General features: G+C 34.1%; 2 protein-coding genes across 4 annotated transcripts; one reads left to right on the plus strand and one right to left on the minus strand.

Moving 5' to 3' along the window:
- The first annotated feature begins 1,670 nt into the window (after positions 1–1,670).
- Positions 1,671–9,725, plus strand: LOC121244367. Of its 3 annotated transcripts, none has more exons than XM_041142415.1 (9): positions 1,671–1,889; positions 2,369–2,420; positions 3,211–3,284; positions 3,999–4,100; positions 5,547–5,690; positions 6,490–6,541; positions 7,682–7,755; positions 9,090–9,179; positions 9,385–9,725. In XM_041142415.1, the coding sequence occupies exons 1-9, from the start codon at positions 1,765–1,767 to the stop codon at positions 9,395–9,397; spliced, it is 726 nt and encodes a 241-aa protein (XP_040998349.1). In that variant the 5' UTR covers positions 1,671–1,764; the 3' UTR covers positions 9,398–9,725. The 3 variants fall into 3 exon arrangements, with proteins under 3 accessions (XP_040998349.1, XP_040998348.1, XP_040998350.1); XM_041142414.1 differs by having other exon boundaries at positions 1,672–1,889; positions 9,380–9,725; XM_041142416.1 differs by having other exon boundaries at positions 1,793–1,889; positions 2,369–3,044; positions 9,380–9,725.
- Positions 9,726–9,733: 8 nt separating this feature from the next.
- On the minus strand, positions 9,734–13,360 carry LOC121244366 (putative laccase-9). The gene is made up of 7 exons (XM_041142413.1): positions 13,097–13,360; positions 12,836–12,987; positions 11,937–12,181; positions 11,608–11,733; positions 10,926–11,520; positions 10,385–10,743; positions 9,734–10,142 (listed from the first exon to the last, which is right to left on the minus strand). The coding sequence occupies exons 1-7, from the start codon at positions 13,199–13,201 to the stop codon at positions 9,943–9,945; spliced, it is 1,782 nt and encodes a 593-aa protein (XP_040998347.1). The 5' UTR covers positions 13,202–13,360; the 3' UTR covers positions 9,734–9,942.
- Positions 13,361–15,035: the final 1,675 nt, after the last annotated feature.

Consider the following 15,035-nt stretch of genomic DNA (forward strand, 5'->3'; position numbering starts at 1 on the left):
GTCTTGATTTGGTCCGGACCGACCGACTTTCACTCCTAAGATTCAAAAATATATTTTTGGATCCAAATTATAAATTTAAATTTGTAAATATGATTATATTTAAAAACAATATAGTTAATAGGAAATAGTCAGACCTGCGTATATTCTATTTTTCAAAAATATATAGATAAAAATCAAAGTGAAAGAATCTTTGAAACAAATGGCTTGGAGAGGCAACAAGTGGCAGAGGAGGGGAGGGATCGGGGGGAAGATGCATACAAGTGAATATATTACTTGAATAAATCTTCACAACCTCCTAATACTCTACACTCTACATTTTTTTTAATTTTTATTATTTTTTTCTTTTATCAAATATTTATTATATGAATAATGAATAAAAAATTTGAAATAATTTAAAAAAAATAAACTAAAAAAAAATTTTAAAAAATATTAAAAAATTTAAAAATTTAAAAAAATATGGAGTGTGGTGGAGGTTGTGTAGCAAAACTCACATACGACCCTGACATTTCTCGAGAATGAATTGCTGTGCATGTGAATGGATTAACTAAATTTTAAAAAACTCAAAATAGTTATTAAGACATAAAAATTGATGGAATTAGATTAGGTAAATTCTAAAAAGATAGACTTCATCTATAATAAATCTAAACTTTTTAGTAATATTTGGATGTGTACCATAGCACTACCAAATCAATTGTTTATCATTATTTCATCTCTTTTCTAAATTTTCTGCTTCTACTGATATCTATGAAGGAAAAAAAGGTTTAAATTAAATTAAATAAATAGGTAGAATTGTAAAATACGATAAAATTAAATAAATTAATAATTAAAAGATAAGTGTTTTTTAAATTAATATTAGTTTATTACTATATAATGAATAAATAAATAATACAATGTGGGGATTTGATATAAATTGAATAGTTAAAGTCAAATTCATCTTATAATATTTTATTATTATATAATAAAAAATAGTTATTCCAATATAGAAATTTTATGTAAATGAAATAGCTAAAACCAACGGAACTTGCTAGGTACAAGTGGTTTGGCGCATCAAACCGCATATCAACACTCACATAGCTTTTTTTATTACAAAAAATAATAACAAAATTCATGTAGAGAAGAATAAGATTTTATGTCTCACGAAAATCATTGTTATCTTCAATTAACATTGTTTCATTAAACGAATGTCTTACATTTAACATTGGTGCGTGGTTTGGTAAGCAAAATCCCTTGTAAGAAGACTTTTTTAAAACAAAATTCATCTCATATTAGATAAAAGTGGGGTTTAACTTTGACTAATCCATTGAGAATGCTCTCGTATCTTTGCATGAACATCAAGTCTAAAAAATTATCATGTCAATTGATTATAAATTATTTTTCTATTTGAAAAAAATGCACTTTTTGCTTTATGCTGTCAATATTTTTCTGTACATTGTTATGGTAATCATGCTAACTTATCATTGATTATCGACAGGGAAGAAAAATAAGTAATCGGATTTTGTTGTACATCAATACTATTTATTTTCACATTTTATATTTAATAATTTTTTTATAAGGTGTGAAACGTTTACAATGTATAGTGATTGAAGAGAAAATTATTCTTGCAAATATCATTTCCAGCATGCTATTATTTACCTGGGGACGTGGTGCACTCGTGTCCATGCTTTAAACGGCGACAGGGGGGCCTTAACCATCCCACGAACTTCACAATCGACTCGCGCGCGCCCATTTCTTCTATCTCTGCTCTGCGACTCTTCGGAAAAAGCAATGGCGAATTCATTGGTTACTGGGCTAAGAACTCTCTTCGCCGTGTTGTGCTGTGCTATGGTGGCCACTCTCATCTTCACCATCTTCGTCGATGGTCTTCCTTTTCGCAAGGAGCTACTTACCCCGTACTCTCTCTCTCTCTCGCTCTCTCAATATATTGGCCATAACTCGTAGTGAAGTGGAGAAGCTGGCTTTTTGATCCCTCCCTCATGCTAACGTTTTTACTATGGTTGGCCTCTAAGGTTTCTAGATTGGGCTCTTGGCTTCTCATATAAGATAATCCCATACATTATAGCAACATCTTCTTGTTTAATCAACTCTTCATTCGTCGGATTCCTGATAGTTTAAAGTTGTCACTTTTGCTCCTGCCAGTTTAACAGGTTTTATTCATAAATTTTGCCTCAAGAAGACTAAAATTGATATGTGCTTTTCATATGTACGCATCTAACATGTGTGTAAGATCATCATGGAATATATTTAGCTTGTTATGTTTTCTTCATTGCTACTAGTTCTTTGATGAAATATATAAGTATAAAATCAAAATCATGTATTGGAGCAAAAAATTACGAAATAAAGAGACGATTTTTTTGGAAATTTAATCCAGGTGGATGGCAGCAACTTTGGTCGACTTCTATATCAACGTTGTACCTTTGGCGGTATGTTTACCACATCTTCTTTTCTTGAAAAAAATATTTTATTGAAGACGCAGTATTTGTTATTTTAAATAATTTTTCTTGAAGTTCCAACTGAGAGCTTGAACGGAAGTACAATAAAGAAAAAATCGTTGAGTTTGGTAAGAAATATGTTGAAGTTTCTAATGGGAGCAAAATTAGTACAAACCATCAAATTTCATTAATGATTTTAATGAGAGCAATGAAACGTTACCTGTCTAGTGTTTTCTAGGAAATATCTCTCAGTTGCTGTTTTTTTTTTTTTTTTATTCTGGATATTGCACATGGTTGATTCAGTGAAGGAGGATTAAAATTTTTGCTATCCTAGTTGTACTTCTGACATCTGACATCTGGTGGTGTGGATATGAACTTTGCTTAATCAATTTATATTGTTTCACCTTGGTTTAAATTTGCCAATTCATCTCCTGGTTTATTGATTCTGTTCAATCACTCGCTGCAAATTGTTTTCTTGGTTTCGAATTGGTACCCTGGGCTTTTCCTCCAATGGTTGCAGATACTGAAGTTTGTGGAAGATTCGAGGGCCAGACCTCAAAGTCAGAAATAGTGGATTGGGTCATGCATTTATTGTTTTGTTGCTATGTCCTCTCAGTTTAGTCATCAATCCCAAATATGCAGAGTGCATGATTTGACTGATAGCTTAGATTCCTATTTATAGTTGAAGGAAATTGTCTTACCTAGAATTCTCAGGTAATCAGGTAATTTTGCTTCTTGAATAATAATTTATTTGAACTAATGCACTTATCTACCATATCAGGGATGGGTTCTCTACAAGGAATCTACCTGGCTCAGTGCAATACTCTGGATAATCCTGCTAGCATGCTTTGGCAGGTTTCTTTATTGTCTTCTTTTAAATCTGGTGAAGATTGCTCCTTGTTTAGAAAAAAATATACCTTGGGGAGTCTACCTATCTCAGGAAGGTCTATTTACCTATCTCAGGAAGATCTATTGACATGAATGATGTTTTCAAGAGTCCAAAGAAATGACGTTGAGCCTCAAATTTACATTATCATGTTATTTGGACCGCTTCATTTATGCAATAATTTTGTTCACTTTGTGGTTTTGAAGCATTTCATTTCATTTTTATGGTATTTTTTTAACGAGAACCGCAGATTCAGGCTCATTATTTCTCTTTCAAAATTTATTGATATTTCTTGGTGAAGATTACTCCCATTTGGTTACTCCCATTTGGTAATCAAAATTTATTGATAAATCTGGTGAAGATTACTCCCATTTGGTTTGCTATCTAAGGCGGAAGTTGGGAATGAGCCTTTGAGTCCTTTTGCAAATTTAAAGGTTTTAAGTTGTTTACATGTCTTCAATGTTTTTATTGAAGTATCAAACTTATAAATGAGCTCGTGACCATCAATTATATAATTTTCATGGAACTTGCACTCTTGTAATGGAATCCCAGCGGTTATAGTGTCATCCAGTTCATTGTCAGCACAAATGGGAGGGTTGATCATTCATTGTATGGAATTTTTATGATCTCTCATTTTTCCGCAATTTGGTTGTTAATTTTTTCTCTTTATTTTTGTTTTTCAGCATTACTACATGTGCCTACATTCTTATGCAATTTCTCAAGTTGTCATCTCAAGAATCTTTACAAGATCCCATGTATTATGTTCTGTTGCGGCATACAGACAAGTATGTATACAAAACTATTAGTTTGTGTGCGTGTGTGTGTAAATATAGATATATATTATTTTGTCTGCAGGTATATGTACCTATGCACTAGTGCCACAAAGAAATGGTAGGTTATTCCATCAGTTTTAAGCTTGTTGCCTATATTTGAGTTAGTAGTTATTTCACTTTCTTTTCTAGTTTGGGGTGGGATCGGAGATAGTTTTTAGTATCATTAACTGGATTTGAAAATGTTGTATTTTCTCCCATTATAATCGGAAGGTTGGGATTAGAGAACTAAGTACCTTTAATCAAATATTGTTGGGGAAATGGTTATGGCGGTATAATTGGTGCAAGGTATGGGAATTTATGGGAAGGTAGATGGCAGATTTGGTAAAGAGGCTCGTGGGTGCAATCAATAAATAAGCATTAGGGCTAGTTGAGGGAGGTCTAAAGTTTATTAAGTTTGCGGGAAAGGATGATAGGGGGACTGACTTTGAAATGTATGTGCTATGAGATGCCGAGCCAAATGATTTATTTCCATGCTTTGTTTCTTATGGCCAAGTATTGGGATGCTTAGCAGCCAGTTTTATATGGTCTTTCTATAGCTAAAGGATTCTGCCATGTAATCCTAGGTGTTGTTAGGATATGTGCTCAAATTAGTCCCTCTTTTTAATATCCTATATTCGATTCTTCAATCCAGGTTCAACTGTAGTGATGAATTTGATGTCCGTTCTTTTTTAGGATATTTAGAGGGTGTATAGTGATTTCCTTGGAAGAGAATTTGGCATATAAAAGTTCCCAGAGAAGTTGATCCGGAAAAGATCCTAATGTGGATAATCTCAATTCTCATCAAGAGGAATTTTACTTTGGTGGAAAGGCATAACATGTGTAAACCAAGTAGTGAGTCACTATATCGTTTGCTGCTCAATTGTCTAATGTGAGAGTTTTATGGTCATTTGTCTTCACTTTATTTGGAGTTCAATGGTGATGCCAAAGAAGGTTGTTGATGTTCTTTTTAGTTGGGAGTAAATTTGAGAGAAAAATAGTTACTTTTATATGCATCCTTTCCCTCTCTTTGTCATTTGCAGAGAGAGGAATAGCCATGTCAATCTTTCAATGGTTGAATGAAAATCACTATTGGAGATTGTTGTATGATTGGACAGTTATCTTTGGTAGTATCCCCACCTCCTTTTCTTTTGAAATTTACATTGTTTTCAGTTCATCCTCTTGTAAATACCATGTTTACTTGAGTTTTTCTCTTCTCTAATAAACGTTCATTATCTATAAAAGAAAGGACATTTTATATGTAATCTGTGAGTAATAGCTGTAATGTATAATGTAATCTTCTGGATTTATTTTTCAACGAAGAAAATGTAATTGCATATTTCAGTAAACATGTTTATTTTTGGGTTGCCTATCTACTTCACTCATAATGTTTGCTTTATTTTGAAAACACTCATTGCATAGGGTTAACATGGAGCAAAAGATGAAGCACTCTTCTGTTGTGACTCTAAGAATCGTTTTTGTTGCTTTGGGTTGTTTGATGACGGGAACTTTGCTTTATACTCTCTTAACTGATGGTTCTCCTTTCCGCAAAGAGCTTTTCACTCCGTAAGTTCTATTTATCATCATCATCATTGAATAACAGTTCCACATTAATAGTTTATTCCACAAAAAATAATGTTGGTATGAAAGTCAAGAGAAGATACTCTTTGATGTGTTGTATCATGCTTTTTACATTATGTCGAGAATGTGTGATGTTACATTGTTACCTAAAAAATACAGGTGAGCAAGCTGTTGGGTTAATATTACCTGATAGAAGCGTATGTTTTTACATTCCTTGGGGCATGTGTAAGTAGCTGTTAATTTTAATGGCATGACCCTCACATAAAAAGATTTTTATTTTTGCCTTTAATTTTGCTATTTTATTTTGTTTTTGTTTAGTCAATTCTCAGGCTATGATGTCTTTGTTGTTGTTCCATACGTATGAAACTTCTAGGGCTTTTGTTAACCGTAACTCCAAATTGGCAGTTTTAAAAAAGTGGTGAATTGAGTAGCATTCACGCTAGTCATTTTCACTAGCTGAAGCCACTTCTTGCGGATGGATATTAAGATGCAATAGTAAATGTGTATTTCACCTACTGCATAGATTGCTGTTGCACATTTAGGAGGTTGAAGATAGGGTACAACACCTAGCACTAGATATGATAATTTCAGGGCAAATAAATGGGTCTGGTCACTCACCACCTTGTTCTTGGATGCAGATGCTATTTGTGCTAAAGCTAATTTCTACTTTTGCATTTTCTATCTGTACATGCGGGAGCACATAACATATCCCCTCTTCAAGTTTCTGTTTGTGAAGGTCATTTATCTGTAATATGAATGAAATGATTTTGATAAATGTATGCAGGTGGATGCTAGCAACACTTATTGACTTCTATATCAATGTTGTGGCTTTATCAGTATGTCCCTAGTGCCTTCATCTTTGCAGTTTTGTTGCTATTTTCAAGCATCTAATGTCACCATTAACTTGTGAGGAACAGCTAGAAAGTCAAAAAGTAACTTTGTGGATGGAAACTTTCATCTTGCTAGTAGGCATCCTATGATTTTTATGCTGGGTTCCTAGAATCAGCTTTAGGAACTGAAGATGGATATTTCCATGATAATTTGGGCACCACTTGGGTCAGTTTCTAGAAAGTACCTATTAAAAGAAATATTTGATTCTAAGGTATAGTTTGGACTTTATCTTTTCTTTCGGAAGCAAACAGTAGTAAAAGCTACATATATGGGGTGCTCCTACGGATGAGCTTTTTGAAGTATTAATGTATTCCAGATATATCTGGCCAAAAAGAGGTCTCAGGAATAGAAATTTCTTTTCTTCTTCAATTGTGGATGGTTGAACATTCTCCTGAAAACTTTCTTCTAACACAATCCAAATAAAAATTTTGTTTGGCAGAAGGATAAGAAAAATCTCATAAGTTCACTGAAGGTAAAATAATCTTAAGCTGCTCAAGTGATTGATTATGATTGCCATGACTCATACCCCTGTTCCCTGATTTCAACTCCTCTATTTAATTCTTATAGATAGAAACTTTCTAATTGAACTTGTATTTCAAATTTCAGCTTCCTAAAACTGAGCATAGATTTGATCCTTAACAGTTGCAATCAGGTGTTTATGAGAGCACCATAAAGGTGAAAAGGTCCCCATAACAATGATGCATAAGCTCAAAGAGTCAAAGTGAACTTACAAGTCTGTCTTTAGCCCTTTGCAAAAATGTATTTTTTGTGTTTCTGCTGTTGGTTGAACATGGACCTCTGCTCAGCTTATCTGACTGACTTGGACCACCAAATTAAGCCATTAAGAATGTCAAGAGGATGAATCGGGTCCATTCTATTTTGCTTTGCGATGAGTTTCTTCAAATTTAAAATTATCTTTTTCTTCTTTTCTTCCTTTGTCTTTTTAAAGTGAGATGATGAAATGTAACAATATGTGATGGAAGATTTACCTCAAAAAGTGTCTTACATGCTTGGCTTTTTAATATCATCATTATGTTTTCTTTTTTGAATAATCAACATATTCATACGTCCGTGTTAAATATCAGGTTTGGGTTTACTACAAGGAATCAAATTGGATTAGTTCCATCTTTTGGATAATTCTATTGATATCTTTTGGCAGGTAATTTTTCACTCCTGATTTCAAAAGTTAGCCGTGCTTTGATTTTTCTGCTTATGGAAACATGCAATTTGATGAGGTTTGTAATGTTATGATACTGTCTGTGATGACTACGAAATGGAACTTATTGACTGAAATGCCTCGTACAACTCAATATGAGGATTTTCAGACATTAAAACGTAAAATTTTCTATTAAGCTATGTAAATTGCAAAGGTAAAATTTTGGAATTTCCTGATATAAAATGCATCTATATGAGAACACTTTTCTTGTTCGTACTTTGCTCATAATGTGTTCATCAATTGGATTCTAACCAGTAACCAAGTAGTCCTATTTTATGTGCTACATTTATATTGGCAGAACTGCTCATCTCTATGCCTCCAACATGGCATTTGTTGAAAGTAATGGTTTTTGACATCTATCTTTTTGTTTATGACCGTGTTTTTGAGACAATTGTTTTCAATTTTCCAGCATTCACGGTTATTATATGGAAAATATTATATGTCATACCCTCATTTCTCTCCCAACCCATTTTATTGATGTGGTATTGCCCATCAAAACCCTTATTTAAAAACATAAGCTGATCTAAGGGTTGATGTAGTATATAGCATAGATCTTATTATATACATTAATTATTGCAAACTGCAGTCCAAATTATTGGTGTATCTTTTTCAAGGACATAGATATCATACAGCATTTTACCAGACCGGCTAAGAATCTATATATTAGTCTATTAAATCCACATTTCATCTTCCGACCTCTGTCTGTTTTTACTAAGGCCTCGTTTGTTTTCACAACTCTCATCTAATCTAATTAATACAACTTTCCCAAATTTCCATACAAAATAAAATAAACAATTCAACTTTTTCAAATCCCAAAACAAAAATAATATTAAAAAAATATATTTTAACAATATTTTATTCAACTCTTAACTTTAATCTCAACTCATCTCTTCTGCAAAAACAAACGAGGCCAGTGCATGTTCCCTTGCACTTTTGCTGAAACTCATTATTGTTTTTGACTACATATGGATATGAATAGATGGATGTTTCAATTTTAGGCTTTCACCACCATCACAGATTGTTCCTTTGCTAAAGCTTCTAGCAGCATGGACAAGAACTTACTTGTCTTATGACGGTACAAATCTTACAAGTGGACAAGAAAAATATAACTCATATTAAGATATAAAGGGTGAAGTTTTTTCTTTTGCCACATCTTTTCTATGTTATCGTTTTGAGTGTCCATGCTATCCTAACACCAGCATGGGGCATAAATTTGTCCTTGGTGTTGCAATGTATTTTGAATTTGTTACTAATATTTGTTTTCTCCCGTATTTTAGTATTACCACATGTGTCTATATTGCTTGGAAGCTGTTCCAGCTCAGCCCCCAAGATCCAGCATACCTTGTTTTGTTGAGTAGTGGCAGCAGGCAAGTCTAATCACATGCTGGACTTTTGAGTTGTTATTCTACATGCAAGTAATAAGACCGGCTGATCGGGTTTAAAACAATTAAATCACCATTTGTCCAAAAAGTTTTGAATTGATACATGAATAACGTTATTATTGTTTTTTTTTTTTTTTCTGGTCTTGGAATTGATAAATTATTGTCGTTGTGTTTGTGTATGTTAGGGCAGAAAACAGGTATAATGGACTTCATGCTGAGACAGTGCAACACTAGTATTGATAACCAAGAAGGTTTTGAACCCATCAGAATGCACAAAAATGACTGAGCAGAACTTTGTTGGGTTTGAATCTTGGTGATCTATTTCATCGACGGTGCATTGTTAAACAAAGTAATCTGCAATAAAGGTCCTCCGTCTACTTTGTGTGCATTTGTGTTGCTCCCCTTTCATATTTTTTTTTTTTTATGAATAAATTTTGTTGATGCTAATATTAGCCATGAATTCAGTTTCAACAAACTACGACCAAATTTAAAGCTGTGAAACGAGTCCCTTACTCTTCATACATAGTTACATTTTCGGAGTTCTCAATCGACTCCTTTCATACAGAACAAAATTCACCTTTCATACAGGACAAAATTCACCAGGTGTACATCTTCTATTCAATGGCAATGATGATAATGATAAGTCATTAAACTCATGGGTTACAGTTCATATCTTTTTATTTAGATCTACTTGAGGTACTTTTAGATACACAAAGCAAATTCTCCATATCTAGGGGAAGTACTCCACTTAATTGATCATGTTTAATTTATTCTCATTTGAGTTGTCAAAATGTAAGAGCTGAATCGGCGATGAACCCGTACAAGGTGGCAAGTAAGGTGGTGGTTCACGGATACTCGTCTCAGGTGTGTCACCATTTCTCACTATAAAAACAGTGTTCATACCCCAACTTAGATGTCTATCCAAATGACAGTGCCATAGCCATACTCCTGCAAGAATTTATCCATTCACAATCAAGTTATGATTTACTTTCCATACCATGTAAACACTTTATTAAAAACTTGACGTTAAGATTGTGTCATGTTACGTATTTTCATCTACTGAGGTATGCATTAAAACTTACGTTTTGAGCAAGTGCATCAAGTGACAAAGTTTGTTTAGCCTTGAGGTCACATTGTAAAGAAATTGCAATGAGGTATCTTTGTGGAAGAAAACCAATTAAGAAACATACCAGGATTACTTGCTTTAAATCTAAGAGCAAGCCATCCATTCTTAGGCACGGAAACTGTATTCATCTTAGGCGGATCAACCAAATTGTAGCCTTTTGGGTCAGTCTCATTATCAAAGTTGCCACCTCCTGAGCCAACCACGTAAAAGGTGTAGCCATGCAGGTGCATTGGATGATCCTCCGATGCATCAAACACATTGGTGCCCTGAAACACTATCTCCACCTCTTCATTATAATCAAGCATCTTCACCTTGGTTCCTTGGACGGTATCGGTGGCATTGTCGGGCACGTCCAAAGCCGTGAAGTTGAAAAAACTCGGCGGGAAATCTGGAAAATCTGTGGTGAAAAACCCGCTCAAGTTCCTGGAATGAAGGTTGACTTGTGTAATTAACATCCAATGTAAACATTAATGCAGTAGGATTACAATATTACAGTCTACTGATTTTTTTTCCCCCAACAAACCACTTGCATTGAAGTTTTTCCCTCATTGGATTGCGAAAGAAAAAGTGATGAGAAAGATGACCCAAATATAAAAAAGAGGTACCTGTAGTAGGCAAGCAGTACATCTGTATCTTGGTTAACCCAGCTGACGTTGTTTAAGGCAGAAGAAAGAGCACTTCTTGAGACTCCCTCATAGTCAAAGACAACATTGTTCATCGTAACAGTGATATACATTCTAGTAGTGATGTTTATGGGGATATTAACAGGATGGTCTTGATTTGCTAAACTCCTAAGACGATTGGTGAAGTTTAATGCAGATTTGATGTCCTGGTACGTTGGAAGACTGCTAGGGAAAATTGGTGTTGATGAGGACGTACTGTAATTGCCTGAATATTCAAGAATTGCAGTGACATTTGTTTGATCGTAATCTGTGACATCTGGCCTGGCAGTGTCAAATTGTCTAGCAGCAATGTAATATTGGCCAAGAGGCTGGTTTGCTTTGACCAAAATGTCCATTGTTTGTCCCGGGGAAATCATCACAAAATCGGTTTCAACAGGTTTGAGGTATGATCCATCCAATCCTACCACCGTGAGGCTGTGTTGAGCAATCGCAAAATAGAGCTCTGCGTTCATGGCTGCATTCACCAAGCGAAGCAGATAAGTCTTGCCGTAATCCACTCGCCATTTGTATGTACTTTCTGCAACACAACATTAACAACGACTGCATTTATGTATTATAGCAAAAGGCATCATGGACAGTGTGTATTAATTTTCCATGCACGTACGGTTAGAGCAAGGGAGGAAATCACCCGGTTGGCCATTGATAATATAAGAATTGGAGCGAGGAGTGTCGGCCCCAGCTTCGAGGTCCTCTGCAACTTCCTCGTTCACGTCACCCTTATACCAAGATCCTGCAATCATATACATCCTGTCACAACAACATTTGCATATGGAGAGCAGAGACTGAGAGAGCATGTGTGCACAAACAGACACATGAAGAGAAGAAGTGAAGAACAATGAATTTACTTTTTTATATATGTCTCTGTCTGGCCATGTCCGTGCGCGCACCATCTTTTATTTGTGATAAGAAAAGATCATGAATTGGATTACTTACCGAGAACGAGAATTTCTTCAGCATCAGGCTGGGGAAAGGGGAAACCTGTGCTGTTGGATGGCAAAACGACAATAGCACCATGGACACCAGCTCGGGTCCAGTCACTATGTGCATGCCACCAAAGGGTGCCTTCCTCATCCGAAAATATGATTTCGTAAGTAAAATTGGATGATGGCTCTATTGGACATTGTGTTATGTACTCTGGACCATCCGACCATGGATTCCTTGGTTGATGCACTCCATGCCTGTTTTCCAATTAATTAATTAATTGAGAAATACTTTAGTCACTAAGAGATTACACAAAAGTAAATCTACAAACTAACGTGACTTGATTTAGTACATCATATTGTAAAGTTACTTTTATTGTAAAATAGATCTAACGTATCACGTAAAGTTACGTCAGTTAGTGGATTTACTTTTATGTAATCTCTGTCTATAACAATTCTTTAATTCATTAATTCTCTCTTTTTTTGAGAACAAAACAATTATTACTAAAGGGAAAATTATAAACACACATTACTTTTCACAATATTTTACATAATAATGTTTTAAAAGGAGGGATATTTTTACAAAATATCTTATAAAACTAATATTATTTTATAAAAATATTTTTATTTTATAATATTATATTGTGAAATATATTGCGAGGATATCATTACTCTTAATAAAGAGAGTTTAGGATCCTGCTGATCCCACCCGCCACCTAAGGGTCAATCGTTAGACTTCTCCAGTGCATGCACCATATCCACCGATCGAGCTACCTCTTTACATGACTTCCTTAAGCTATAACTACACATCAATCCTAAACTCTTTTGCCATAATTTACACAAGACATGCACGTGCTGAAAAGACTCGTCCAATTGGATGATGAGAGAGAGAGAGAGAGAGAGAGAGCTTACCAATGAATGGTAACACCATAGGATCCTTGATTATGGACATTAACATAAACAGTATCTCCTTTTGTTACACGAATGACAGGGCCCGGCAAACTTTCATTTACAACCAACAAGCTCTTGCTGCTACACAACCTTGTAAAGTTTGTCTCCTTCAGCTGCTTGCATGCACGTGTAAAGTGTATACCAAGATACATTTATGAGAGAGAGAGAGAGAGAGAGAGAGAGAGAGAGATAGAGAGAGATGCATGATGAGATGATACTCACAACAAAATCATAGTAATGGATCATGTTGGCTTGAGCCAAACCAAGTAACATCCAGCAGATGATGAGGAGAAGGCCGATCCCAACAAACCCTGAAGTCAGAGCCATGGATCCCTTCACGTACACTTCTCGATTAGCTATCTGCCTGATCTGCTTCCGTGCTTGCAGAGATCAGGCTCATACAATATGCTCTAACCAGTGGTACTGATAATTGGAAAATAGGCAGTTTAGACTTATGGAGACCAAGCTTATATATAATATTATCAATTACTTTTTACTGAAACTTCTTCCCTCGATCGCGTTGAATCCTCGTTATGACCTTTAATTTAATTTAATATGTCCTGGAATAAAGAATGTTAGTTGCAATTGTAGAAGTTAGGTGGAGGGACCAGAAATTAAGGTAGAAATTCTTTTTGATCTTCTTCGGAATTATTTATTTATTTATTTTCCTTGTAGTTTATATATTTTGTGGTGCTAGAAAATAAAATGTTATTTGTTGTAACCAACTAGAGATTTATATACATGTATACTAGATCAAGGATCAAGGTAGCCTGCATATGTTCTAGTTAGCAGGCAGATTAATGTTTTAAGTTTTAAATATTAAAACATTGTTTGAAATTAGTGGCAGAACCACATTGCCCCATGGGCCAAAGTTTTTAAAAATGGTAAAAAAAAATGGTAGTGCTATGTGTATTTACAATTTTACTTACACTTTTATGGACAAGACTCATTTATTATTATTTTTTAAAATTTAAAATTTAAAATTTTTAGCATATTAATAGTTAACACGTAGAGAATTAATTTTTTTGTAAGTTTTTCTTAAGTGCAATTAATAAAATTTTTAGCATATTAATAGTTAACACGTGGAGAATTAATTTTTTTGTAAGTTTTTCTCAAATGCAATTAGTATTTTCCAAAACACAATATTAATAAAGAAGACTTCCCCCCGCCCCCCCCCCCCCCCCCCCCCCCCCCCCCCCCCCCCCCCCCCCCCCCCCCCCCCCAATAATTCTATCCCTAGTTGATTAATGTTTGGTGTTCCCTTCTATTTTTAAAAATAGTAACAAATCACACACACACACACATATATATATATATACACTCTATTATAATAAGTGACTATCTAATTGTTTTACCAAAAAATTTTTAAAATTCTTGACCATTTGACATGTTTTACCAAAAGGTCCTTATGACCCTTAACCATTTGACATGCAGCTCCATTGTAGAATTTAATGAACGATGATGTTTTACCAAAAGGCCCTTAATAGCCCTGCAACGCATATGAATTGACGTCTATTTTTCATGTCATTTTTGTTCTGATAGTGTACTCATTTTCTTTTTTTTTTTCATTTTTTTAAATAAAAAATTAATAATATTTCATTATTATATAAAGAGTAAATAGATAATCCAATATGGATGCAGACTAATACTCATACTTTGCTGAAATTTAGATTCTTTTTTAATATTTATTTTTTGTCTTTCTTTAACCTCGTTTTTTCTTTTCCCAAACAAATAAATTACTGACTTTTTCATTTTTTTTTTATTTAAATCATTGTGTCAGGTTCACCTTGGGGCTAACGTACCCGGGGCTATTCCTGTGTGTGTATATATTCTTATACTTAAAAGCATCTATAATATATGAAAAGTAATGAAAATTGATGAACAGTAATGAATAGTAATTCTTGTTTAATATTTTTATTCCATCAATGCCCTTGGTATTTAGGTATTATTACGATTTTAGCCTTACTTTTTGTGTTTTACTTTTTCCATTTGTACTTTGTCAACCACTCTTATTTGATTTGTCATCACCGTTTTAGTCTTCTGGTTTTGTCAGCCAACCCTTCATTTTGAGTATTTAGATTTGATCCAACGGTAGAGGTTAAAACATTGAAAATAAACTAACTTAAATAGATAATTAAAATATAAATATCTTATCATACAT

Source organism: Juglans microcarpa x Juglans regia, chromosome 8S (assembly GCF_004785595.1).
Source record: "Juglans microcarpa x Juglans regia isolate MS1-56 chromosome 8S, Jm3101_v1.0, whole genome shotgun sequence".
In the NCBI taxonomy this organism is placed as follows: Eukaryota; Viridiplantae; Streptophyta; class Magnoliopsida; order Fagales; family Juglandaceae; genus Juglans; species Juglans microcarpa x Juglans regia.

Excerpts from the sequence above, each read along its gene's own strand:
- LOC121244367 (XM_041142414.1), top strand. The coding sequence starts at position 1,765 with ATGGCGAATTCATTGGTTACTGGGCTAAGAACTCTCTTCGCCGTGTTG. Across the intron at positions 3,285-3,998 it reads CTGCTAGCATGCTTTGGCAG|CATTACTACATGTGCCTACA; the intron begins GTTTCTTTATTG and ends TTTGTTTTTCAG. Across the intron at positions 4,101-5,546 it reads CTGTTGCGGCATACAGACAA|GGTTAACATGGAGCAAAAGA; the intron begins GTATGTATACAA and ends CTCATTGCATAG.
- LOC121244366 (XM_041142413.1), bottom strand. The coding sequence starts at position 13,201 with ATGGCTCTGACTTCAGGGTTTGTTGGGATCGGCCTTCTCCTCATCATC. Across the intron at positions 12,988-13,096 it reads TCCATTACTATGATTTTGTT|CTGAAGGAGACAAACTTTAC; the intron begins GTGAGTATCATC and ends GCATGCAAGCAG. Across the intron at positions 11,521-11,607 it reads TTTCCTCCCTTGCTCTAACC|AAAGTACATACAAATGGCGA; the intron begins GTACGTGCATGG and ends GTTGTGTTGCAG.